The sequence below is a fragment of the Mirounga leonina genome, unplaced genomic scaffold (genome assembly GCF_011800145.1).
Source record: "Mirounga leonina isolate KUSES-001 unplaced genomic scaffold, KU_Mleo_1.0 Mir_170, whole genome shotgun sequence".
Taxonomy (NCBI): Eukaryota; Metazoa; Chordata; class Mammalia; order Carnivora; family Phocidae; genus Mirounga; species Mirounga leonina.
In genome coordinates, this window is record NW_023270433.1 from 33,375,440 (window position 1) to 33,403,008 (window position 27,569).

The window sequence follows — 27,569 nt, forward strand, 5'->3', positions numbered from 1 at the left end:
GCCCGGAGAGGTGAGGAGAACTGCCCGGGGACCTCATAGCAGAGCTAGCGGACCCATACGCAGAGGATAGATCAACGTTCCCTCTTAATCCAATGAGTAAACAGCCACATCCTTAATGATTTGTAATTGCCTCTGAGAAGCAAATGATCAGAGTGCCCAGGCGGCAGGGCATCCTTGAAATCTTTCAAAGGAGCAAAGGCTTCTCATTTTTTCATTTTCCACTCACTGAAGATTCGTCTCCGTTGAAGCTACTTTTCAGGCAAGACCCTGGATTCAGCCGGCAACAGGTCTACCTCCCAGCAAAGATAGAAGACAGACCTATGACTCAATGCCAAACATAGTTATTTTGGGAATTTGTCTGTCTTCCCCACTAGCCCCTCAGCGAGGTGCTCTGCCCTCGAAAGCCCTGGTCAGTGTTGTGCGTGCCGGGAGTCCGTGGCGCAGTAGAAGGAGTCAGACAATCCTAAGTCCACGTGCTGGCTTCACCACTCACCAGCCGTGGGGCCGCAGACAGGCTGTTCCATCTCCCTGAGACTTCGTTTTCCCATCTATAAAAGGGGGATACTCACGACTCTTGTCACGCTGTATCTCCACAATGATCAAGGGAAAAGACCTGGATGAAAAGACTTTATAAGCCCTAAAGGGTCACACATGAGAGAATGGTTATTGGTGTTCAGGGAAGGCTTACTGTATTAAATAAAATTTAATTTAATATGAAAACAGTACTCCCTGAAGAGGTACCTGGAAGGCACAGAGGCCCCACTTAGAGAGTTCATTCCTCATTGCGCCCGGCACCGAGCTGCATGGATGCCGTGGGAAGCAGTACTTACGTAGGGGGTCCTAGTCTCCGTTCCTGCAGTAGTTCTAACTGTGAGCCACTGAGTTCTCCCATTCTTTTTTCAGTCCTTCCCAAGGATTGGGCCACTGGTTCCTGGGTGTGAGAGGGTCCCCTCTGTCGCCCTCCCCATTCTAGCCATGACACACTCGTGGATTGGTTGCTGGCCCAGAGCGAGTAGGGAAATCACCCAAAGGAAACATTAGATTGTTGGGTCCCACTCCTCAGAGTTCCTGATGCAGTAGGTTCTGGGCATGAGGCATGAGAATTTGCATTTTTAACAGGGTCCCAAGCATTGCTGATGCTGCTGACCTGAGGACTTTACATTGAGCACCTACTGTGTACCTTGTACATGTTATGTGTTAGGTATTAGGGTCAGGAGGTAGAGAGAGGGGATGTCACAGCTCAGCTCAGTGGTAGCAACACCACCTCCTCCAGGAAGCCCTTCCTGGACACGTGCAGTCCCTTCCCCACCCTCATCCCAGGTTGGGCTGGGACCCCTCTGTGCTCCTATCACCCCCTGTATGGGGGGGGTGTTGGTTTATAATGGAACAGCCAGATACACACTAGCAGGGGAGATGCTAATGCTGTGTCAGTCCCCCCTTAGCCAGGCACCCTCTTGAGTTCTGACACCTTCCCAGCCTCATCAAGTAAAGCCGAAAGGGCAGAGAGAGGGCAAAGTCCTACTAGGTATGTCTATTTCCTAAACAATTGTGAGTCATCTCCAAAGCAGCTCAATTGGCTAATTTAAAATAATCCTATTAAGGTAAGGGGGGAAATGGGGAAAGGACAGGAAATTAACATTTAGTGAGCACCACTTGTGAAGTCCTGCAAGGTGGGTGTGGTTTCATTGTCATCACACAGATGCCAGTACTCGGGCTCCAAGAGGATGAGCCCCTTGCCCACAGTCTCCCAGCTAATGAGCCCAGGTCAGGCTGACTGCAAAATCTGGGCTCTTTCCACCGCTGCCTCGTCATCTCAAGTGAGGAAAGGGCAGGTCGGATCATTGCCTTTACCTTGTGCTGGTGCCGTGTGCCTTTGGTCACTGTGAAGGCAGAAGCAGTGGCACTCACTCCGTGCTGACCTCGTGACTTGTCACTGTCAAACGCACATGCTGTGGAGCGGGGAGCGCTGATGTTCTGCGCACCAGACACTTTCTCTGGGCTTGCTGTTCCCACCGAGCCCCATGACTCATCCTCGTGCCCTCAGAACAAACAGGCTCAGCCTCTGCGGGAGGTTCCTCAGGGGGTCTTAAACCTGCCACCATCACCTGGTGCACCCAGACCCCCCTGCCCTCCCCACTGGCCCCAGTGGGGCTCCTGTGATGCTTCCTGTCTCTTGCACAGCTTCCCAGAATGCCTTGGGTCTGCGAGGAAATAACAGTTTTGTTTGTATGGGGAGCTTTTTGCTATGTAATGAGTAACAGTTGTAATTAATGTTTAACACATACGAACAGCAGGTCTGCAGAGAAAAGGGGGGTTTAAGTGACTACGAAGAGAACCGGGATCACTCGCTTCCTTTGGCTAATATGTTACTGAGGGACAGGTTTTTCCAGTCGGTTTTTCTACTTGACATGTGGATGAATTCATTTAGTAGCCCCCCCCCTCAAAAAAAAGAAGAAAAGAGAAAGAAAAACACTAGTGTTTAATAGCTTTGGTTTGTCTACTAATTATATTGATAGATAGAAATGTTCCCTCTAGTGCCTTTGTCTCCTGTATGAAAAAAAACACAAAGATTTGATAGAATCTTTGCTGTTCTGTTTGGCAGGGCAGAAATCTTCATGTGGATAGAGATTGGTTAAGCTCTGTGAGGTCAGAGACTGCCTGCCTAGTTCACCCTGGGCCTGTACCTAGATCCGTGTCTGGCACATAATGAACATGCAGATATGTGTTAAATCATTGAGTAAATCCTGTCTCAGGAAAACCAACCCCATGATTTCTTCAGGACACTAGAATACCTAGGTAATGATGCAGCCTACTCACACAGGGATAGTTTATTTTCATATCATTCTTTCATGCCATACACCTGTCTTCTCTCCAAAGGAAGCTGAGGGACCTGCAGCTGGAGGGGCATTTTTTGCACAGCTGTTAACTGCCACAGTTGCCACCTCTGGTCTGAATTCCTAGGAAGAAGCTGCGAGTACGTCCCCGCCTGTCTGAGGATTGGCCCAGGCGTCCAGATGCCGTGTTGTAGGTGGAGAGAGTGGTGTGCTAGCGGGTGGCATGCAGCCCCCTGAGAGCCATCCACCTGGCTTGTCCCCTCTGGTCGCTCTTCCTTTCCCTCGCTGCCCTCTGCAGAGGGACGGCAGCAGAAACCTATACACAGCTTGGCTGGGCTTTGGGGCTCCTGGATGGGGAGACGCTTTTCCACAGATGCCCACCGTGCAGGTCCTCTGAGGCTTGTGGATGGGAGAAGAGTCTAGCCCTAGGATTCTAAGTGATTGTCTGTGGGTGTCTGTAGGTGTAAGCATCGGGAAACACGCTGCATCAGACCTGAGCAGGCATTCTCCACCTGACAGGTGAGCCCGGCCCAGAACTAGCAGAGTACACCTGAACTCAGATGCCAGAGCCACAGGATCTGTGTTTAAAGCCTTGTGCTGCCATTTACTAACAGGGCGACTTGGGGCAAATTGCCTCTGTTTCCTCGTCTTAAAATGAGGTGGAAATTGATCTGAGAGTCGGGACAGTGAGTGCTCAGTGGACACCGGCTTTTGGTACCACTGTCGTTGTGAACTACTGGTTTTTGACAACATATTGCACTACAGACAGGATTTGTGCTGAACTTGTTAAAGGCCTCTGGGAGGCAGAAGACTTGGGTTGAAGTCCAAGTTCAAATCTAGCTGTTGACTTGGGGCAAATCAGTCCCATTTCCAGCCCTCTGATTCTCATCTGTAAAATGAATTATGATAATAAAGATGGCTTGCTTCAGCAGCTGTAAAGGTCTCTGCATCTGGGTCATTTCACAATTTTCATCAGGATTTATCCTTCAATTTCCCATAGCGGAGCAGCAGCCCTTGGGGTGGGGTCTTTGTACCAGACAGTGGTGCCTGTTTCCTATGGTGGGTGCAGAATAAGGGGACGAAGACACACACCACCCCGCCCCGGCCTTGTTCCAGGGCCTCCTTCCCCAGCCCAGGCTTGGGTGTACATGCATGGACGCTGTTCCTGGAATCCAGATGGTGTTCTGGAACCCCAGCGGCATCCCGGCGCCTGCCTCACAGCCTGTCCAATGCCCTGCTTCTCGGGGAGTCACCGCTGCCTCCTTTCACAATGAAGACTTCTGTTCTCGGCACTGCCCACGAGATATGGCAGCGTGGTGCCCTGGGGCTTGCATGCGTCTGGGAGGTGAACACAGAGGCCTCTTGTTGGCAGTCCTGGAACACAGACCAAACATTTGCTGAGCCGCCTGTTGTCTTACAATACCTGGAGGTGCAGCTCTCACACACGGGACGGGTGGGGGGAGGCGGAGAGTGAGGCCTGCTTTTGAACTGGAAGGGAAAGGGGCCTCACCTCTCTGGGCTTGTTTCTCCATCTGTAAAATGGGAATTCTAATATTGATCTTGCATTGAGGAGCAGATGAGGTAACTCAGAATGTATGTTTAGAAAGTCGAAGCAGCAAAGCCGTTGTCATGGGAACAGTTTCAGTCAGTTGCAGGTGTTTGCACATTATCGTGAAAGTCTGTGGTGTTTCCAAAGACTCCGGGGATCACGTGGTCCACCCCAGCTTCCCAGACCACTGCACTGTCTCCCTCCTTGCTCCCCTTGGGGGCTCACAACTGCCTAGGCAGCAGCCCCTTATGTGCCCCTCCACCCCTGCCCTCCCTACTCCCTTCCCCCCCCACACACACACAGACGGAGGCATCAGTACCGAGGACTGTGCAGAAGGGGTGCCTTTGGCAACTTCATTTTGTTCTCTGTGCCCTTGTGTTCTCAGAGTATAGGGCATGCCCCTCCTGTGAGCCCCATGTGGTTTGCAAAGGCGCCCCGTATTCATTTCTGCCTTACCCGCAAAAGGCCTAAAGAAGCCTCTTCAGTGGGCTGAGAGCTCCTTGCATGCGTCCTGCTTTCAGTTGTCTAATCCTTCTTGCCTCTGCTTAAAGGACCCTGTCCTGTGGGGATAACTGGTGGGTCAGAGACTCCAGGCCAGCCAGAAAGCTGCAGCCACTGAGCTTGGAACACATCACAGGTCTCGCCTGGGGCCCAAAGCCCCTGGGCCCCCTTTGCTCCTTTCCAGCTGGCTTTGAATGGGCCCTGTCCTCTGGGGCCACCATCCACACCCTTGGTCAGCTGGGAGGACTGAAGGATGTTTGCCAGGTCACTGACTTCTTTCCCTGCCCCCCCCCAGGCGAAGGTATTCCTAGGGTACCCCCCACCCCCAGGTGAGAGGAGGCCTTCCAGGGCTTAAATCCCAAAGCAGAAGGGGAGCAGGTAGGGGCTAAGACTGGCTGCCTGATGTGGCAGGCAGCTCCTATCAGCTTGGGCAGGTTACTTGACTGCATCAGGCCTTGTTTGTAAAACCTGGATAAATTGCCCTGACGTCTCCTAGGCTTGCTGTGGGGGTCAGAGGAGAATGTCCCATCAGGTCTCATGGATGCCTCCCCGTGCACAGGAAGCATTCGGTAAATGTTAAGCCATCTACAAAATGTTTTAAAATAATTTGAAGAGATTGGGGCGCCTGGGTGGCTCAGTTGGTTAAGCGACTTCCTTCGGCTCGGGTCATGATCCTAGAGTCCCGGGATCGAGTCCCATATCGGGCTCCTTGCTCAGCAGGGGGTCTGCTTCTCCCTCTGACCCTCCCCCCTCTCATGTGCTCTCTCTCTCTCATTCTCTCTCTCAAATAAATAAATAAAATCTTTAAAAAAAATTTTTTTTGAAGAGAAAGTCCAGCTCCCAAGTTTCCTTTCTTGATGCATAGAGGTTCTATGGTCCTGCTGACCCAGGTGGAGATTTACTCACTCGGTAGATATTGAGCATCTACTATAAGTCAGGCACTGTTCTCAGCACCCATTCAGCTCTGAACAAAGCAGACTATGTCGTGCCTTTGGACCTTCCAGCTTAATCAGGAATCCCAGCAGAGGATACGGAAAAAGAATGTGGTTTCTGATGCAAGGCACTTTATCCTCCTCAGTACACGAGAGGGGAATATTCAGAGCATTGGGTGTGACCGTGGGGAGGGAGTCACCACTTACAGGGACCTGCCTGGACTTTGATACGTCATCTGTTACTAACTACCTCCATAGTCATTTATGATATAAGAATAGACAACCCTGTTTTACGGAAGAGGTAGCTAAGATTCAGAGAGGTTTAGAAACTTGCCCAAAGTCACACAGTAATGGCAGAGGCAGGACTCAAACATGGGTTTTTCTAAGTCCAGAGTCCATACCCTTTCCATGATGCCAAGCTGCTGTGGTTCCTCCATTCCCTGGTCTTATTGCAGCCCATAGGCTCTTCTTGTCGGCTGCATGTTGGCCATGAGGAGAGGTTCAGTGGAGGCTGAGGTACAAGGCCCCATTTCCATCCGGTTCTGAAAAGACCTACCTACCATGCTACTGGAGACTGGGGTGGGATCAGACAATGGCATAGACCAGGGGATGCAGGGCACAGAAGAGAAGGGAATTCTACCTGGGGATCTAGGGCAAAACTTCCCCTAGGAGGTAACATTGGAGCTGAACCTTAAAGAATAGCAAGGATTTGTGCACCCAGAGATAGTGAAGAAGGATTCCAAAGGGCAGGCACCCAACGATAATGAAGGAGATTCCAGGGGGGCAGGCAAAGCAAAGCAGAGCCCTAGGGGCAGATGGTGGATTTGGGGACTGGCCATTCTTTGCGACTGGAGCCTAAGGCTGGGTGTGGACCCCAGAGGGGTTTTGTAAGGGAAGATGCGTCCAGAAAGTTGGGTTGGTGCCAAGTCACTGAGGATCTTGAACAGTAGAGTGAGGAGTTTGCCCTCCATCCAGGGGCACTGGGAGCCAGCAAGAGTTTGTGAGCCCAGCAAAGCTGTGCTTTAGAGGCCCATTGGCCTTTTGGAACTTGTCTTCTCTGGCCAGCCCTGAACGATAAACAAGAAGGAGCTGGACCCTGAAGGAACACATTTATTTCATCTAAGCAAACATTTACTAAACACCCGTCTCCATAACAAGCATTGCATTAGGTTTAGGGGCAAACAGATTGGAGAGGGGAAGAGAAAGAAAATCAATCACAGGCACTGCCCCCACAGAACACCCAGGCTGACTGGGGAGGAGTAGGATGTGGTGCCATGGAGCTGCAAGCCAAGTGCCAAGTGCTTCTGAGGAGGAAGGGGCTCTCAGCAGGCAGGATAGGGGAGGCTTTGTGGAGAGGTGGCTTTTTGCCAGGTCTTGGAAGCTTCTAGATGTCCTATGGATGGAGCGGGAGGGTGGTCATTCCAGGCCTAGAGGTGGGAAGCACACCACAGACTGAATGAGGGGTGCACAGCCCCTGCCTGACCACAGGGAAGAAGGACCTGAGGGGGCCGAGGGGGAGCTGACCCTGGTGACCCACGGCCTGGGCTCAAGCCTGGTCTCCCCCACCCCTTAGCTTTGAGACCCTTTGAGGTAAGTTCCTTCTCACCTCTGAGTCCCCATCCCTCACCCATCACCCATAGGGTGGCGGGGCTATTGTGAGAGTCCGAGCCAACGTGGGTACCTGGGATGCTGTCATCCATTATTGGTAGTGACTGAACGTCAGAACCGATTGGTATAAAATCTATCCTACAAGTAGGAAGGGGACCACCAAAGTTGGATGCTAATGTGGATGGAAAAAAGGCCTGGAAGGACAGCAGTGGGAGCACCTGAGTTGGGTCTTTAAAGGCTGAGGCCTGTCATTAGACCGGAATTTTTGGAAGGACATTTGGGGCATGGAGAAGGGGCCTCCTCACCTGCCCTGGAGACAGGCTGGTGGTACATCAGTGGGGCCATGTCTCCCACTGTCTCCCAGGGCCTGGTCCCGCCCCCTGAGCTTCCCCTCCCTCCTGCACAACTCTGATTCCATTTGTAATTGCCTATAGGTGCAGTTAATTAGGTTCTGTCATTCTAATGACTCACAGGGGTGACATATTTTTTCTCTAAATGCAGATATTCTTTTGAGGGTTTGTGTCTTTATCTTTTGCAGAAAATCACTAAATTAAAAGAATTGCCATTTTAAATTGCAGATTAAAGAGAAACTTAATTAGAAGGAATGAAAGCAGTTGTGTTTGGAGCTTTTGTTCTTAAATTTTTTTTTTCTTTTGCTGCTGAATCACTGCACTTGGAGTTTGTGTTTTTTATTTTAGGTGAAATAATTTGCCTAATTAAGCCTGTCATTCATCACCACCTGTTCCCTCTGAAATATATGGCTATATTATTAAGCTTGCAAGTGAATGTATAAATTAATTCAGTGGGGAATTACAGTGTTGACTGGGATGTTATTAGGTTTTATCGAGTTTATCTGGTATGAAAACCAATATTTTTTTCCAATAAAGTGAAACAACAGCTCATTAATTTTCTTTATTCAGTCATTCATTGGGTACCTGGTAGGTTGTAGGCATGTGCTAGGGCAAGGGGCACAAAGGCATATGTGGTACCGGCCCCTGCTCTTGAGGGGTTCATGGGGCTCCAGACCAGGAAACTGGCCATTAGGAGGCCATAGACTGAGATCAAGGTGAGTCTGGGGAGGGGGTGAGGTCAGGGAAGGCTTCCTGGAAGAGGTGGCCCCTGAAGGGCAAGTGGAGTCAGTTAGGTGAGGAGACTGGTAGAAGGGGATGGGGTGGTGGTAGTTCAGGCAGAAGACATGGCCTTGAAGTGGCCGTGGTGAGGCCTGAGGCTGGACAGGCAGCTGGGTCATGGGCTGTGCTGAAGAGCTTGGGTTCCTTCTATAGATGGTGTTCCATGTTTCGTGTCTGTCCTCCCTCTTCTGTGCCAGGAGGTATGTGTGGGGTTTTATATTGGCAGAACTCTCCGAATTCTGATTTTAGTCAGAGGTGAACATGTCTTACAATTCATTTCATCTCTCCCTTTCCTTAGCCTATGGCAAAACCGAGCCTAGAACCTCGTCTCCCCCCAGCCCCTTCCCACATCATGCCTCTTCACTGCCCATCTCAGGACTCATAGACCCCAGGAGCCAGGGGCTTGCTCAGCAGCCTCCCTCCATTCCTGACAGAAAGTTAGCAGAGAGAGGGACCGAGGAAAAGTACACGCTGTTCCCATGGTCCCTGGCCCCCCTCTCCTACTGCACCCCGGATCTCCTCTCAGTGGAGCATCACACAGGGGCCTTCCCTGGCTCAGGCCGTGAGTAGTCGAGTCCTGTTGGCATCACCTCCTACATCCCTCCCATCACAGAGGGATTCAGCCTCTGTTACCTTCCCTAACTGGTTTCCCTGCCTCCCTGGTTGCCCCCCACATCCCATCTCCATCAGTAGTCAGAGACCTCTCTAAAACCCAATCTGAGAATGACATTCCCTGACCGACCCATCCATCGGATTAAGACCCAGCTCTTTAGAAAAGGGCTGTGTGACCGGGCCCTTACCTGTCCACCTGATCCCAGTGCTCACCCCTGCCCAAGGTCACCCATCTAGGACTCTGCGAGACAGATGGCTCACCTCTTCCTAACCCCCCTACCCAAGAACATATATGCCATTTGACTAGTTGCCGTGGGGCTACTAGTTGCCTAGATGAAGCCCAGGGCTGGTGTGGTTCAGCAGGAGGAGCCCTGGTGGGAGAGCCGGGATGCTGGGAAGCCAGGCAGGGGCCCACGGTGACATGTGTGCTGGGGCCCCAGCTCTAGGCTTCACCCTCTCACTACTACCATGCAAGCCCAGGTTATTGACCAGATGGAAGAGGGCTCTCTCAGACACCCAACCCCAGGACCTGTATGTTAGAGGGCCTTTTCATTGCTGTGTGTCCCGTGGTTGGGACCCAGGAAAGAACTGTAGCCCGAGAAGAGGGCAGAGCCCCCAGCGAGTCCTCACTCTGTCCCTGCTCTATACTGCTGGTCCTGGCCTCACAGGCTGGGGGTGTCTCTAGGTTGAAGTTTGGCCTCCCTCCTGCTTCCTCACAGATTTTAAGTACAGTTTTCTGTGAACCTTCACCTCCTGAAGAATGCCAGCCCCATCCATCCAGTGCTCAGGCCATAGGCCTATAGCCTCTCCATCCTCTTTCCCAATGCACAGACAAAGCCTGCTCGACCATCCTCACTGCTCTTGTGCATCTCTCTCTCTCTTTTAATTAATAAACTTTTTAAAGAGCATTTGTAGGTTCACGGCGAAATTGAGCAGAAAGTGCAGAGAGTTCCCATCTACCCCCGTCCTCCCATCCCTTTTCAGCACAGCAGTCCTGTTCGAAAATGCCGGGTCAAAACCCTCCCCATCAAAACCTCAGCGTGGCTCCCCATTTCTCTCAGAATAAAATCAAAGTCCTTTGCAAGACACAGAGCCCGATGACCTGATACTGTTCCCTCCCACTGCCCTCCATTCCCCCTGGGCTGTGTTGTTTCTGTCACCTGAGGCACGTTCCCACCTCAGGGCCCTTGAACTTGCTCTTCCCTCTGCCTGGAATGTCCTTCCCGCAGGTTTGTCCACGGCAGTTACTGCAGCTGGTGTGCATTTATTGTGTCTGTCCCCACTCAGACTCGGAGCTTCACAGGCAGGGATTTCTCTGTTTCTCCAGCCCTAGCTTGCCTGGCACATGTGAGGGAGTGTTGAGTGGGGCAGGTGCATGGACAGGCCGCCGGCCTTTGCCTCAGTTGTGAGAGTGAGCGCGCACACATGGGTCCAGCATGTCTAGAGCCTTCCGTTGGCAGGAACCTCCCTTCCCATTGCTTTCCATAGTGGTTAATGGAGAAGAGTGTCTTGGAGGGATGGAAATGCTTTGCGGTCCTGATGGATGATCTTGCTCAGCAGCTGAGACATAGAACAAGTTCATCCACATTCCAGAGTCCCATAGACAGCACACCACCTCAGTCGGGGCTGGGGTTTCCCGCCCTCTTCGTGAATGGGAGGTTGATTGCCGTGTGTCTGGCCAGGGTAGAGGACAGCTCACCACATCTGTGCTTGCTCTTTGGAGAGGAGACTCCTGCCAGTGTGTGTCTGTGGCCTGCAACCGGACCTGGCTTTGAGAGCCTTGTTCCGCAGGGCCTGGCCCATTCACTCGGCACTCTGTGTGCTGGGCCCTTACGATGTGTTCTCTCATCTGATCTTCGCAGTTACATGGTGAGGTAGGAAATAGAGCCTCAGAGAGGTTGAGTAGCTTAGCCAAGGCACACAGCAAGTTACTGGCAAGCTTGGAAGAGGAACTCAGGTTGGTTCGGAAGCTTATGTGAAGTACCTAGTGCCGTGTCCTCATTGAACAGAGACGATAATAAAAGTAAATATAATAACATGAGTTGAGCAGCGACTGCATGCCAGGCACTCTGCTAAGATCTGGGTGACATCACCTGATTGAATCCTCACAACAACCCCATGAGGTGGGTACAGTCATCAGAGAGAGAACTTGCAAGGTAGACTAACTGGTCTCTAGGAATGCTTCTGGCAACTCCAGGTTCAGCTCAGTATTTTCTGCTCTTTGTGGGCTAGCTTTGAGGTCCTGCCCTCGAGAGGTGTCCTCCCCAAGCCTGTGGAGGTAAACGATGCTCTCACAGGCGCAGGGCGGGGCGGAGGCACATGGCAGGGCCTGCCCACTATGCTGCGCACTGCTTCAGCCTCACCTGGTGCTGCGACCAGGCTCGCTGCGTGTGGGGCCCATGCAGAGGGCACTGAATGAAGAGGAGCAGATGTGGGGGATGCAGCGTGGCCCTTGATTGGAACTCTGTAGGGTCATCCCGAGAGAAAGGGGGCAGATGTGGCCAGTATGCCCTGGGGGGCGGTGGGGAGAATGGGAGCAGAGGAGCCACTTGGAGGCAGAAGATGGGGAACAGCTGCTTCCCTGAGAACTGTCCAGGGGACTGAGCCCCAGTGGGAGTGCCATGCCCCGCCCCCTTGCTGGAGATTGCAGGGGGCATCCTTTGGGGATAAGGCTGAGCCAGTGGCCTCTGGAGGGAGACTCAGCCAGCCCCTTGAATGCACCATCTGGCTGTGACAGCACCTGCTGCAGGAAACTCAAGCGTTTTGAGCCATGTTCATTAATTGCCAGGAGCTCTTCCCCCTCTGAATCGTAAAGCCCCAAGGGGAGCAATCGGCTATTACCCCACTCTGCACCACCCAGTAATCCGTCGGGCTGAGCTCTGGTGACCGCGTGCTTTTTCTCTCCCCCACAGCCCAGTTTAACGGCAACGAGAAACGGCAATCCTCTCCCTCGCCTTCCCGGGACCGGCGGCGCCAGCTTCGAGCTCCGGGAGGGGCCTTCAAGCCCATCAAGCATGGGAGCCCTGAGTTCTGTGGGATCTTGGGAGAAAGAGTGGATCCTGCTGTCCCACTGGAAAAGCAAATGTAAGTTCTAAGGGATCAAGGCCCAGCCTCAGCTCCAGTCTGTACAGTCACTGTTAAGCCTGAGAGAATGTCAAGGCCACCGTCAAGTCTCCTGATTCCTACCCCTGGGCTTTCTCCCTCCATGCCGTATCGCCGCCCCTACTTTTGACTGCTATAAATTAGATTTGTTTGTTAGCCACAGTGATAGTTTTGCCTCACATCTGCTTGGTATTTGTTGAGCAAGGCTTTGACACTTTTTTTTTTTTTAAGATTTATTTATTTGAGAGAAGAGGGGGGCAGAGGGAGAGTTTTTTTAACTCAAATGTTCTGGGGTTTTTTAAGATTTTTTAAAAATTTATTTATTTGAGAGATAGAGAGAGAGAGACTATGAGTAGGGAGGGGCAGAGGGAGAGGGAGAAACAGGCTCCGCTCTGAACACAGAGTCCGACATGGGGCTTGATCCCAGGACTCCAGGATCATGACCTGAGCTGAAGGCAGCTGCTTAACCAGCTGAGCCACCCAGACGCTCCTGGCTTTGATGCTCTTCATTTGGGTTTTCTCAGCCCCTTTCCCCTGAGATTTCCCACCTCCAGTCGGTGGCCCAGGCCCATCCCTGCTGCACCCTTCCCTCCCTGCTCTTCCCCAACACTGTCAGTCAGGCCCTTTACCACCCTGCCCTTGACCTCCCTTCTCACTATGCGCAGGTCCCTGCTCAGCTCTGAAACCTTCAGTGGCTCCCCATCACCTCCAGGATAAAGTCTCATCTCCCCAGCCTGCCGCTTGCTCTGTGAATTGCCCCCACACTGCTTTTTCAATTTCTCACCATTCCATACACCTGGACTCCAGCCAGCTTCTCTAGAGACTTGATGAAGCAGGTCCTAGGTCTTGTGCTGATACTTTCAGGTGTATTATCTTCTTAATAAGCAAATATGCGATAAATGGGGTTATCATCCCCGTCACTTAGATGAGAAGTTGGGACTCCAAGAGACACAGAGCCTTGGCCAGAATGTCACAGCTCCCAGTGCAGAGGTAGGATTGGAACTCCAGCCCTGTGACTTGGCCCCACACTCTCCCCTTCCTCCCCCTCCCCATACACACTCTTCTCCCCAAGCCTTCACACACGCCTGACACAGAGTAGGCACGCCGTAAAGACAGGAGATGAGCTGACAGCAAGCCGATCCCTCCTGAGACTGTCCCATGTGTGTCATGTACTATATTAGTCTCCAGCGGGGGATTCTGGCCTCAGCATAGCCGGCAGTGCATCCCTCACAGGAAATGCTCACTCGGTGAGCAGGATGCAGGGTTTTCCGAATGATGTCATGTGCTATGTGCCCCCTTTCAGCACGTGCTATCATCTGGGGAGGGCCTCAGCCTCCTTCGTGACACCGTGTGCCTGCTGTACTGAGCACGTGGGGGAGTGCTCCCAGCGGGCGTCTTTGCTAACCTTCTGTCACAGCTACCCAGACTGGGTGGTAGGTGTTGCTTATTTCTGATCACTATGTCCTTTTTAATCAACAAGCAAAATAATGATCCAGAAGTGGCTGGATCCAGCGTGCATCCTGCCCTTGTTGGAACATAAGCTCTGTGAGGGCAGAACCTTCTCTGGGTCACCACTGAATCCTCGGTGCTTTAGAATGGTGCCTGGCACGTAATAGGTGCTGTCCAGGAAATGGATGAAGTCCCCAAAGAGCTGTCAACACTCTTCCTTCCATCACCTCCCATTCTCTCTGGCTGAGTGCAGTAGACAGCTCCCTCCTTTGGAGACCCACTCTGCTCCTGGTTTTTCCTCTGCCTCCTTGGCCACCTCTTCTGTCTCCCCTCCTGGCTCCTCACCTCAGCTTTACCTGGAAGTTGGACTGTGTGGGGCTCAGGTTCCAGCTACATGCCCTCACTGGGTAGTCTCCTCAGGATCCTGGCGGTGAGTCACCAGTGTGCATCCCCGGCCCACACCTCTCCTAGAACCCCCAACTCCTACATCCAGCTGCTGTCTTGGCATCTGCACTTGGCTGACGAATGGACATCTCAAATTTAGTGTGTTTAAAACTGGGCTCCTGATCTCCGGACAGTCGCTCCTCCTCCAGCTTCCCCACCTCCATAAATGGCATCACATGTACCTACTTGCTAAAGCCACCAATCTGGAGTCCTCTGGATTCCCTTTTTTTAACCTTATACTAGCATCTAATGCATCTAAACTAGCAACTTCTGCTAGTTTTCCACCCAGAATATAGGCTGAGTCCATCTGTTCCTCTTGTCCCCGAACCAGCTCCCGTCTGTACCACCGCAGAAGCCCCCCTAGCTCGTCTCCCACTTCACTTCCCCTCTGGCCCCTCTTCAGGAGAACCTGGTTGGCCTTTGGCAAGACCATCGAGAGCAAGTAACATCCTTTTTTTAAAACACATTGCCCTCTGCTATGCTTAGAATGAAATCAGACTTCTTCCCTTGCTCACAGGCCTCAGGGAATTGGGCTCTGCCTCCCATTCCACCCTCATCCTGTAGCACTCCTCGTGCTCACAGAGCTGGAGCATTGTTGCTGCCTTTCTGCTCTGTGAACACCCCCAGTGCATTCTACTTCAGATCCTTTGCAGTCGTTAGTTCCTCTGCAGAGAACGTGTTTTCTTGGGCTCTTTACATGATTGGCTCCTTCTCACGATGCAGATTCTCAGGTCAAATGTCATCTCCTTGCAGGCTCCTCTGTCTGTTCGTTCTAACATAGGCACTTTCCCTGCCCCGGTCACTGTCTAGCACAAACTCAGGATTCCTACATAGCACTTGTCACTTTCTGAAATTGTGTCCTAAATCTGTTCATTGACTCTCCCTCTTCCCTGCATCAGCTCCATGAGATCAAGGATGTAGTCAGCGGTGAGGAAACATTGGGTGAGCTAATGGGTACTGCATAGGCTGGATGGCAATGGTTGGGTCTTCTCAATCCCCACAATTCTGGCCTGACTGGCCAGCTCTGCAAAATCCAGCACATCCCCAGAGTGCCTCCTGCTTAGGTTCTGTTTTCAGTCTAGGTAGAGCCTGCTGGGGCCCAGCAGTTGGCCCTCAGCCCCCCACGGGACCACCCAGGCCCACCCTGTCTCCTGGTGCCCAACCTCATGCCAGCCAGCTGGCCAGTGGCTGGCCCCAGCCCCCTGATCATGTCCTTTGGCCCTTTTCTCCCAAACTAGCTTGGGTCTCCTGTGAATCTCGACCCAAGTCCCTGACTTTCTGTGTGCAGTAGCTGGGGCAGTAGGCAAGGAGCCAGCAGCTTATCCTGTTGACTTTCCAGGCATTACCTTCCACCAGGATCCCGAGCCTCTGGAGGCCATCTGCCACCAGCTCAGCTCCTGTGCTCAGGGAGAGGCGCAGGGCAGACAGCACTTCCCTGGAGACCTCTTCTAGGCCTTTCCCTGAGGATGGCTCTGCTTCAAATGGCTGGAACTTGTTTTCCTAATAAAACAACATGTTTGTCAGCTCACTGGGTGTGCGTTACACGGGTGAAATTTCCCAGAAAACAACCTTGCCAAATCTGTTAACTCTTAGTTCTGAAGTCCATTCCATCCTTGTCTAGCTGTTTCTCCAAACTCCAGTCGTGTATACCTTCTAACATGTGACTTCAGCCCTCACATCTCTGGAAGTGCTTTCACTATGGGATCCCTTGCAATCCCTAACTTCATATTCCTCTTCATTTCTACATACATTTAGAAAGGAAGGCGGGTCTACACTCCTCCTACCCTTTCCCTTGGCGAGTCTCCCCTCCAGATGTCCAGCCCCAGGGCTCACCTGCTGTGCGTGATCACCTCCCAGGCAGTCAGCGACTCACTCCCATGCTCAGTGGGCAGGGACACTCATATCTACTCCCTAGTCCTTGCTTTCCTGAAGCAGGTTGGGTTCTGAGGTTATCATTATGTCATCACCACTGCTGCTAACTGTTCAGAACGCTGCCTTGTAAATGGCAGAAAGGGTGCAGGGTAAGGAGTGCCCTGTTAATCCCCATGCAGAATGTCTGTCACAGAACTCTCAGAGGCCCTGTCTGCAGGGCCCTCCTGGGCAGGGCCAGGAGGCGGCAGCACCCCTGCTTACACCTGGGAATTGGAAATGCAGCCTATGGGTGGCCAGCAGCCTGAATAATGACAGTTGGGGGAGTTACCCATGGCCATCAGCAAATTCACTTGATGCTCGGAGCTGCCGTTTGTTGAAACTCACCCATCCCAGGCTCTGCATAAGCCCTGCTATGCATCCTCCCATTTAATCCTCACACCCTAAAATGGGGGTGGAGTGACCCTAACTCGAGAGAGAACCGGGCTGCAGTCAGGTTCTGCTGCTTGCCCGTGACCGCCCGGTTGGCGAGTGTGGCAGGGCGGTCTGTGCCTCTGTGGCCATCCAGCGCCCATGGTTCTCTTCCTGGCCCCGTCTTGCCACCGTCCCACTGCCCCTGCACTGTAATGTAAACAAAAATGCATCCTGACTCTGCATCTTGTGATCTTCAGTCTTCCTCCAAAATTCTACCTTCAGCTCTCCCAATCTTGAAGATCAGTGTTCCTCTTTTGTCCTGCAGCCAGGGGCCTTAGTCAGGTCATCTGCCACTGCACCCCTTCCTTCGGATTCTGCCGCTGACCGCGTGGTATCCAAGAACAGTGATGCCGGGCTTCCCGCCTTCCCAGCCGATGCCAGATTTGCTTGACAGGAGCATCGGTTGGCTTTCCCACCCAACTGCCTGCTTTCCTGAGTGATGAGCACCACCCACTTGTCCCGCAGATGTCACAGAGAGGCAGCACGTGTCCCTCCTGTCAGCACCCTCTGATGGCCTCTGTGTCACTCAGACGGAGAAAGCCAGGGTCGTCTCCCTGCGCATGAGGCACCCTGACCCAGCCCTGCCCGGTGGCCACATGGGTCACACTGCCCACCCCCACCCCGTTGGGCTCTCTGCCGCTGTGCTGGCCTCCTAGCTGTTTCCCAGGCTCATCAGGCACTCCCTCCTGCCTCGGGCCTTGGCTGCCCCTCCCTCTGCCGGAACGCTCTGTCCCAGCTACCGGCCTTTGTGGCTTCCTCCCTCACCTCCTGCCCGTCCACACTGAAATGTCACTCCTTCAGGAAGGCTTCCCTGGCTACTGCTTAAAATAGCAGTCACTACCACGAGCTCCAAACCACACCCCACCCTGCTTCGTCTCCTCCGTAGCAGCTGGGATGTAAGCCCTATGAGGGAGGAGGCTGCCGGTTTGTTCACTGTGCTCTCCCCAGGATCGCACGTGAGCAGACATATAATTCTGTATTGAAGAATTGAATACATGCACACCCACACCCACGTGCCCTTGCCTCCTGACGAGGACACTGGGACAGGCCAGCTGCCCTCCGAGGGAGCCGAGCCTCCCCAAGGAGTTTGCAAGGGTATCGAGTGCCGTGGGGGTCAGGTCTGTGCTGGGTTCTGACCCTCTCCCTTCTCCCCAGCTGGTATCACGGAGCCATCAGCCGAGGAGACGCCGAGAACCTTCTGCGGCTCTGCAAGGAGTGCAGCTACCTTGTCCGGAACAGCCAGACCAGCAAGCACGACTATTCCCTCTCCCTGAAGTGAGTACAGCCTCATCTACCCTCTCAGCCCTCCTCGGCAGCCTCAAGTGAAGCGCTGCCTGGCTCTTGTGTCTGTGGCAGCAAGATCGCCAGTGTCCCCTCCCCTGGGAACGTGCCGGCATGAGTTATTTCAAGCCTCAGTTTTTCAATTTGAACTTACTCTCCTGGGAGACAGAGGAGGTTTTTAATGTTCTCTGCCCCAGAAGAGGAGGGGCATTTTCCTAGGATTTAATATTACATACCCAAGAATAGCTTTCATATCTGCTGTAAGGCAGGACACAAATGAAGCTCTGAGCATACCTCATCCCTCTCTCAAACCTCACAACAGTCCTCTGATGAGAAACATATTGTCCCCATTTTGCAGGTGAGGAAACTGAGGCTCACAGGGGGGGATTGGCAGGCCCAAGGGGCAGGGCCAGGACTCAGGACCAGCTATTTGACTCTCCACGGCGGCCCACTGCCACTGTGGGAACAACCCTTCCCCTGTGTCCCAGGCTGCTGTTGGGGCAGGTCTGATTTTTATGTGTGTCACAGAGATTGTGAGGAGTGCTGCGAAGAGCCAGGAAGAATCCTGCTGGTGTCATCTATGGCTGCTTTGTAAACTGTTGGGTCTTTCTGACCCATGAAACATCGCTGTTGATAGGCAGCCCTGAAATAAGAGGGTTTTTTGCTTGAGCGCTTCATCATTCAGTGCTATTACTGAATGGGACCCAACAGATTGTCTAAAACCCATTTTACAGATAGGAATACTGAGGCCTAGAGAGGAGAGATTTCCCAAGGACACAAAGTTAGTGACAGAATTGGGGTTTAAGGACCCCAGGCCCTTTGGCCAGCACAGACCAGCAATGAAGCCCTCTGCCTGGCTTCCTCCCTGCTCTATCACCGTTCCTAGAGGCCATGTGATAGAGAAGGGGCCTGCTGGGATGTGGCTGCCGGCCGTGTAGACCGTAGCAGCAGTGTAGCCACGGAAGAAGAGACTGGCCTGCTCTCTCTGCTCAGGACTGGCCCCACCCTGTCTGCTGGGTTCTGCCCCGAGAGGGACCGTGACAAGCTGCAGTGCATGGGCAGCAAACAGAGGCACTGAAGTCTGCCTGGAGAACAGAGGACATGTGGAGACATGGTGGAAGCCACAGATTGCTCCAGGATGATCAGGGCAGAAGGAGCAGCTGTGGTTGGGGGTCCCCAGGTGGGAGTTTTGGGCGGGCAGATTCCAGCTCAGTGAGAGCAAAAGTTTTTTAACAAGCAGAACTGCTCCGGAATTAGAGCCATCCAAAGCTGCCTCAGGAGGTAGTGAGTGTCTCATCGCTGGGGGTGTACAACTGGGGCTGGATGGCCCTCGTCAGGGAGAACATGGAGGGCATTTCTAACCAGCTGGGAGGGCACTTAGGACAAGCAGCACTTGTACTTCGTTGTTCACTGTCAGACCGTTGGCTTGAAGAGTCAGTTCAGTTATCTCAGCTGAGAAGAATTCAATACTGAACTGCAGCTGGCCTGGGAGGCTGGGCTGGAAGTGAGCAGAGTTAGAAGCCCATCATGGATGGAGGAGAGGGCGCCGTGGGGGACAGGTGCACGCCGCGGGCCATGCTGACAGAGACCAGCGGGTCCTCAGCGGCTCACAGCTCACTGCTCCGTGCAGCCCTGCCTCCTCCCTCACTGTCCAAGGTAACCTAGCAACCCAGGAGCTCTTGAGCGATTCTTCCTGAGCTTCAAGATGCAATGTGCTGTCCAGGCTGGGAGAGGTTAAAGGAAGCAGGTGACATCAGAGACGGGATTCCCGCGTCACTGCCCTTCCACGCTGACTGAGGCAGCCTGCCCACCCCCTAGGCTTCCTCAGAGCGGCCCTCCTCGTGCTGGTACTCTAGGAGTTGCTCTGTGACTCTTTCCTCCTGGAATCCTGTTGTCTGGGGCCTGGCCAGAGGAGTGTTCCCAAAATGGCTAACTGGGTGCACCAAGGAAGGAGGGACGGAGCACCCCATACCAGGCCCGGCAATCCTCCATGAGGGCCCGGGCCCCACTAAGTTTCCTATTTATTTGCTGGGCAGACCTGGCTGGACACTGGGGCCCCACGGTGACCCCAACACAGATCTGCCTACAAGGGAACTTGGCCTCCTGAGTACCCAGGATGTGTCACAGCTGAAGCAGCAACATGGGACCATATACGGAATTCTCCAGCCAGTTGCAGAAGTGACCATACCACGATACCTGCGGGATCCATTTCCCAGTTTCCTGTGAAACGTGCCCTTTGTGATGCAGATGGGCCTAAAGTCCACCTGAGATGGGTCTTCAGGAGAGCATTTCCATCACAGCCCCGAGAGTGCAATTCCTTTTCATCCCGGGTGTGCCACATTCCCTGGGTTGGACTGCTCTTGAGGGACTGACAGCACCTTGATTCTGTTTTCACAGTAACGGGCTTGGAGTCTAGGAGTCGGGGATGCATGCAGTGGAGAAAGTAAGGGACAGGCCTCCCCACTCCATGGCCTTATGGCCTTGGCAGTCACAGCACCTTTTGGAGACTTTTCTGTGCACAGGGGCTGACGATGCTCTTCTTCCAGAGGGAAAGCACTTCTAGCCCAACCAGTGCAGTGTAAACCCTGTCTTATATCAGTCCCATCCTGCTTTCCCAGTTTCCCAACCTGGGAAACGGTAATGGTTTCATTAAAGGCCATTTTTAAGGGCAGCAGAGAGGACCTGTTGACCAGAGTTCTGGACAAGAGTCCTGACCTATTAATCACTGCTCGCTGTGTGACCTTGGGCAAGTTCCTTCCTTCTGGGACTCAGCATCCACATCTGTTCATGGGGACTTTGATGACTGCTAAGGATTCCTCCACCTCTGACATCAGGTGTCTCTGACTCCCTGGATTTCCCGTGTCCTTGGACTCAGCCTCCCCCTGTCTGTGGAGCACTCTGGCCAGATCCCCTGCACCTCCCAAGCCAGGGAGGAGGTGGAGGAGACTGAGGGCCAGGGCCAGCAGCCTGTGCCAGAACCCCAGATAAGAACATCTGCCATCAGGCCTGAGTTAGGATGACTGGTCTCTGCCCACGGGTGCTGGAGGTTTAGTTTTGCATGTTTGTCTAAAGCCATGAGATCCCAAAGACCAGATGAGTGGTCTCACGTGGTCAGATTTCCCTTGAAGAAGCCCGGAATTGAGGAGGTGGGCTAGGCCATCCTATGGCTGGGCAGGGCAGTCTGTTAGGGGGAGGTGAGCTGGCTTCCCAGAGTGGCCCTAGTTCATGATGACCAGGTGCCAGCCAGGGAGTGATACCTGGCATTAATCACCTTGACCACAAAGGGAATGGCCCTGGTACTGAACGTCACGGCTGCTTGGACCGAGTGCCAACTTTGCCAGCCACCACGGGAGGTGCGAAGTCTCTCAGATCCCCGAGGCCTACGCGGTGGGGGCAGGGTAGGATTGGCATTCTCCACGCACGGTGTTGTCAGGAGCGTGGTGCAAATTGACATTGGAATTCCAGCTATGTTTTCATATGAACCCTGGGTCCTGCTGTGAGGATGTCCTAGGGTGGAGAAAGGATTTGGGGGAATCTGGCCTCAGAGGACGGGTCCTCCACCCCGTCTGTCCTTCTCTCAGCAGATATTTATCGGAGCCTCCCGTACCAGGCACTGGGCAGGGCAGCGTAGGGAGCTGAAATGAGAACAGCTCAGCTCAGGCCACAGGGGCTCACAGCCTGGCCCGTTCAGCCTGGTCTTCTTACACGCAGGTCTGCACGGGAGGCCTTGGGGACCCGGAGTTGGCACAGGGGTGGGCAGTCCCTGCCATGGAGGGTTAGGAGAAGCTCCTGGTGCACTTGAGCCTTAAAGAGAGGGTAAGTGGTCTCAGGCAGGGACCAGGTGGGGGGAATCTCAGGTGAAGGGTACAACCCAGGCAAAGCCCTGGAGATACAGAAGAGACATTGGTGGGTCCTGTGCCTCACAGAGGAGTTGAGACTCCATTTTTAGTGATGGAGCCACTAAATGCACTCTCAGGGACCTGCCTTTATGCTTAAGCCCCACTTCCTGACCCTGTCTCCCTGCGTATCTGCAGCACCTTACATTTTAGAAGGCCGATGTGTTTGCCCCAGGATAGCCCCACCAGGTGGCTAGGACAAAAAGCATCATCCTCTTCTTCATTTTAGGGTATAGGCAGCTGAATGAACTTCCAAGACTGGAGTGGAGGCCATGGACTCCCAGCCTGGTCTCTTCCCACCCCTCCCAATTATACCAGGTCAGAGGTCATCTGGAAGCGACCTTAGAGGCCCATCGAATCCAGCCTTTGCTTCATGGATGGGGAGACTAAGACCCAGACCACACTGACAAGAGCTGGCGACTGCTTCCCACTGTGGGGGGACAGGCCCACGCTGCCAGCCATCTGCCACCAAAAGCCCTCTGCACTCATGGCAATCCAAGATGGCACCTGCACTCCCCACCCCGCTGCCTCTAGATCCCCTCCCTGGCAGACACCCCCACCTATGGAGCAGTCTTACAGAGGTCCTGACTAGCTGCTTTGGAACATTGCCCTTATCTCCTCCTCCCTACAGAGCTCTCCCTCTTCCCATTCTCCAGCCTGACTACGCTCCCTCTCAGCTGCTAACAGACACGTTGGCCTTCAGAACACTCACTCCAGCCTCAGGGAAGCAAGGGTGAGCATTTAAATATTGGCAAGAAAACACCACACTCTAACAGCTTCCTGTCTGGAAAGGCAGGCAGTAGGGGAAAGGGATGAAAAGTCTTGAAAAATCTCATTAAAAGGGTTCTTCAGGCAGTTTGGACTACGAATGACTTTTTTGCAAGTTCCAGTTTCATGAGTTTTTGCAAAGGAATCTGGACATGAGGGAAATAGGACTTCAAAGATGAGGGTTTGCAGCTGGTGGGGGCAGGGAGGCAGGGTGAGTGCCAGGGCTCCCCTCCCCAGATGCGGGGCAGGCTCTGCCTGCATTGGGCCCATCCCTGGGAGCAGGCAGACAGAGTGGCACTTAAAGGCCTCGCAGGGGGCTCCCAGGTGGCGCAGTCAGTTAAGCATCCAGCTCTTTGATTTCAGCTCAGGTCCTGATCTCAGGATCGTGAGATCGAGCCCCACACTGGACTCTGTGGTGGGCGTGGAGCCTGCTTAAGATTCTCTCCCTCTGCCTCTGCCCCTCTCTCAAGAAAAAAAAAAAAAGTCCTCGTAGGGACACCAATACTCCTTTGACAAGAGCCCAGGTCCAGCTTTCTTTAGGCAGTGAGAGTCCCAACCCCAGTGGGAGACATGGCCCCAGGAACCCCCACAAAGGGGCCTTCAGCTTTCAAATCCCCAGAGGCAAACTGCACAGCACCCTTGCAGATGTGGCCCAGATTCTGACCTCAGGAGATGCTTCTGGGGTCTGGCTTGTTTCCCTCAAGTTGCAACTCAGTCTTGATCATTTAGGATCCCCTCCCATAAGCTCTGCCCCATTCAGTACCCTTTGTGTACTGGATTCCAGCCCTTGAGGAGTTCACAGCCCAAGGGGAGAGCATATGTACACCAGAACTCATATACTCGCAGGAGTGCTGTAGGGTTACCCAAGGCAGAAAGGGCTCAGGGCTGTGAAAGAGGGAAGGCATCCGAAGAGGGGGTATTTGGAGGGTGAGCAGGTCATCCTATAGACAGGGCAGCCCAAGCAGAGGAATGCATGGAGGCAGGGAAGTGCAGACCCTATTTGTTGTGTAAGAACAACAAATAACACTTCCACGGGAGCTGAGGAGACGTGCGGCCCTACTGTCCAGGCTAAGGACTTGGGGCCCTCTCCTCTAAGGTAGCAGGGATCCCTGAAGGTTTTGAGCAAGGTGCAGTCATGTCCTCAGAGCTGAATTCTAGAGCCATTAGTGAGCCAGGGTGCACCAAGAGTATTATCCAGGAAAAAAACCACCGTTTCTGCCTTCCTGAGCCCCCCTTCCCTCCCCCATGCCCACCAACAGCCACTCAAGCTAGCACAATCCAAGAGCCTGGGAGGCAGGCAGCCTGTGGGCAGGCATCCCAGGGGCGGGCAGTTCCAGGGCAGCCCTGTTTGAGATGTAAAGGGAAGAACATGGGCTCTGCAGTCAGAGATAACCTGAGTTTGAATCCTGGCTCCATCTTTTACCTGCTATGTTATGCTAGGCAAGTGACTTTGCTTCCCTGATCATTGCCTGGAAAACAATGGGCCACTCTCATAAAGCTGTTGTAAGAAGTAATGTGGCTCTGCGGGTTGGCCCGATGCGTGGCCCACAGCAGGTGCTCAGTGTAATGCCGGTGTCTGCTCCTCCCAGCTTTCCCAGAGCTTATTAGACATCGAGGCAGACTGGGCAGAGTGCTGGGCCAGGTCAGAAGCCCTGGGAGCGTGGCCCGGCTGTATCTGCTCCTGGGTGCTTGGGCCAGTGCCTGCCTCCTGCGTCCACAGAATGAAGGCCTGGGGTTTGATCAGTAAATCTGTTTCCAGGTAACGGGCTTCACACAGTTAGGATGAGGTGCCTTTCCCCTAGGTTCCAAGGATGGTGGGAAGACTAGGGCCCCATCTCCTCCTCCAAGTAGGGGAGGAGGGGGTCAGACCATTTATCCAGAACATGCCTCCTGCTCTGACTGCTTAAGGACACCCGGCTGGTTCTGGTTCATGCTCTGCTCGGAACTGCAGGTTTGTGCTGCGTGCTGGCCAGCCAGTCGCCATCAACAAAGGCTTCCCGGGGCTCCAGCGGTGGGTGGTGGGTGTAGCCCAGCCAGGAGGAGCAGATGGGTTGCATTCCAGGGGTGCTGGGGGCACACTGCTGTTAGAGTTGTTTTTCTTCCTTCTCTCCCTTCATTGATTTATATAGTAAAGGAGAGAGTTTTCAAACAGAAGGCATGTCTGGGTCTGGGCAGGCAAGCGAGTGATTAATCTTAGTTTGTTGCTGCTGACAGCCAGGAGCAAGAAATAATAAAGGTTTGCAGGGTGAGGAGGGGGCGGGGGGTGAGAAAAGGCTGCTCAGTCCTTGGCCTTCAGCGAGGAGCACACACTTCACTTCCCTCTACCATGGAAGCATCCCTTGTTGGGTCAACAACTGAGGCTCCAGATACTTCAGGGTAGCTGCCTGCTCCCAAGGGAGAGCCCCAGAACAGTCCCTCCGACCACACCAGGGCCTTCCCAGTGGTTGAGCTGTCTGCACTGCATGACCTCCAGCCCCAGAATGCCTGGACTTACTTCATCAGTGCCCTTTTCTCAGCCCTGCCCCTGAGGCCAAGGCCTAAAGGAAGGAAGGGTTGTGCACCCAGAGGACGGCCCGGCTCTAATGAGAGGGACCCTCTGACTCTGCACCTCTCCAAGCTGCCAGGTGGGTGTGAGGGCTGGAGGAGGAGGGGCCTACAGAAGAAAAAGAGGTGGTCAGGCAGATAGTGCTGGGCCGGGGGGTGGGGGTGTGAGGGTGTGAGGGAAGGGGGGCTTTGACCTGGTCCAAGGAGGATTCAGGCAGTTGTGGGTGGGCAGGGTAAGGCCCTACCCTTGCTGGGGAAACAGCACAGGAGAAAAAGCTTCCTACTTTTCAATGCACAGTTACTAATATATCCTGTCCACCAGCAAGCACCCTCTCCTGCCCCCGTGAGATGACGCTCTGTGCAGCAGAAGACATGGGCTCTTGAACCCCAGCTCTGCCTCTTTTTTTTTTTTAAGTAGACTCCACACCCAGTGCAGAGCCCAACACGGGGCTTGAACTCATGACCCTGAGATCAAGACGTGAGTTGAGATCACGGGTCAGATGTTTAATCGACTGAGGCACCCAGGCACCCCACCAGCTCTGCCTCTTAATAGCAAGGTGGTCTTGGGCATAAGGGTCTTAACATATCTGAGCCTCAGTTTCCTCATCTGTAAAGTGGGTATTACAGATATATTAATGAAAAGACAGTATGTGTGAGACGCTTAGCATGTGCCTAGCATGTAGTAAGTGCTCAGTCCGTCCGTCAGTGGTAACTCACAGCCTTTGTTATAGACTTTGGAGAGCTGTAGGTTGTTGAGGAAAGAGCTCAGTGTGGTTCAAAGCCTTGTGGATTATCTGGGTCTGGCCTAGAAGTCTCTGTCCACACCCACATCCACTTCCCGTTATTAGGGTGGGATTTTAGAGTTTATGCAGGCTGCAGCTCGAAACCCTGCATTGCTGTGACTGAGACTTCAAATCACACAGAGCTAGAGTCAAAGCCTGGCTGTGTGACCTTGGGTAGGTCACTTAACCTCTCTGCTCTCCCAGCTGAAGATGTTGAGCACCTCAACAGGCATTTCCTCATTTTCTCATGGGGAAGCATTTTTGTGGCAAGCCGGGGCAGCAGCTCTGGTACAGTGAGTACACTAAGCGGAAATCTTGGGATTTGGGGAACAGAAAGAGAGTTTTTTTAACTTAGGCTTATTTATCTATGTTAGAGTGCGTGGGGGTAGAAGGGGGCAAATCCCAAGCCGACCCCCCACTGAGCATGCAGGCCCACACGGGCCAGTCTCACAGTCTCACGAGCCAAAGTTAAGAGTCAGACACCCAACCGACTGAGCCACCCAGGTGCCCCCAGAAGATGTTTTAGATCACCTGGCCCAATGCCCCGTATAGATGGAGAAACTGGGACCCAGAAAGGGGAAGGCGTTGCCCACCTCCTGGCTTCCCGACCAGACCCTGTTTTCTGGCAGCATTTGCGTCAGGCTGAGACAGAGGGCAGCAGGGACAGGGCTGGGGTTGGGGGACGTCTGTGTCTTTGCTCTCACTATACAGAAGATTTCACTTCCTTTCTGGGCTGATGGAGGAAAAAGGAACTTTCTACTCAAATAGCATGCAGGGTGCTTTCTCCTTCTGGAAGGTTTAAAGGAAATGCCACAGTTAGGAGCTGCTACTGTAGGCCAGACAGAGGCTCCTCAAACGCTCCTTGCAGGGGACAAACCGACAACAGTAAACCTCCGAGTTCTACATATCAAACCCTCCCGCCCTGTAGTTAGCGTGAGGTGAGAAGAGCAGGAAGGATTACCTTCGTCTTACACATGCAGAAATGGGCTCACTCTGTTGCTGCAAGTGAAGAGCTGGGCTTTAATCCATCCCAGTGCCCTCTTTCTGTCCTCTGGGACCCTCTCTGAGCAGAAACCCCCAACCCTTCCCCTCTATCTGGGCCCAGATAGCCCAGCCAGGGCCCCGGGCAGGTATCTGTAGCCCCAGGACCACAGCTGGAGTTTCTGAGCAGGACCTGGGCCACAAAGCCATTGCCTGGCATTGCCTGGCAACTTGCCCAGGGTGACGTGTAGATGGCCAGAGACCCTAGGCTCCTTCCCTCGGCTTGTGGGAATCTGAAAACATTGGGGTTTTCTGGCTCTGAAGTGACAGTGTCAGGATACATGACCCAACTTTGGAGTCCACTTTCTTCTCTGGGTCCACTCTCAAGCAGCAGAAGCTGGGGGCATCTGGGGACCTGGTGGCAGAGAGGGAAGTTGTTGAGGCCAGCTCTCAAGGGACAGTGGTGGCCTCCGTAGCTGGCGAGACAGGTTTTCAGAAGCCCCATCTGACCATGGATGTGTCTGGAAGGCAGATCAGCGTGCAGGCTGGCTGCTGGGGGGCTGCAGTAAAGGACTACGGCAGCAGGAGGAGAGGGGAGCACGTGTCATGGTGGGACTGATGGGGGTGAGAGAGGGCAGAGTCAGGACCTCATCCAGCTTGCTGAATGACTGACGAGCAGCGGTGTCACCAGTTGCAACATGGACCTGGGGTGGCCAGTTTTGAAAAGACCCTGGAAAACACGCCCCCCTAACTCAGCCGCACTCTGCACTGCTGCCCAGAACCCAGAGCGAGAGGCACCCGCATTCACACCTC

At 53.5% G+C, this 27,569-nt stretch overlaps 1 protein-coding gene across 1 annotated transcript in view; it reads left to right on the top strand.

Annotated features, from left to right (window-relative positions):
• The window catches only part of SHB (SH2 domain containing adaptor protein B), a 134,242-nt gene that overhangs the window by 92,642 nt on the left and 14,031 nt on the right, over nt 1-27,569 (top strand). Inside the window, exons 4-5 of the mRNA XM_035016266.1 lie at nt 12,079-12,250; nt 17,660-17,779. Coding sequence (XP_034872157.1) covers nt 12,079-12,250; nt 17,660-17,779 — 292 coding nt within the window. The remainder of the gene's footprint in view (nt 1-12,078; nt 12,251-17,659; nt 17,780-27,569) is intronic.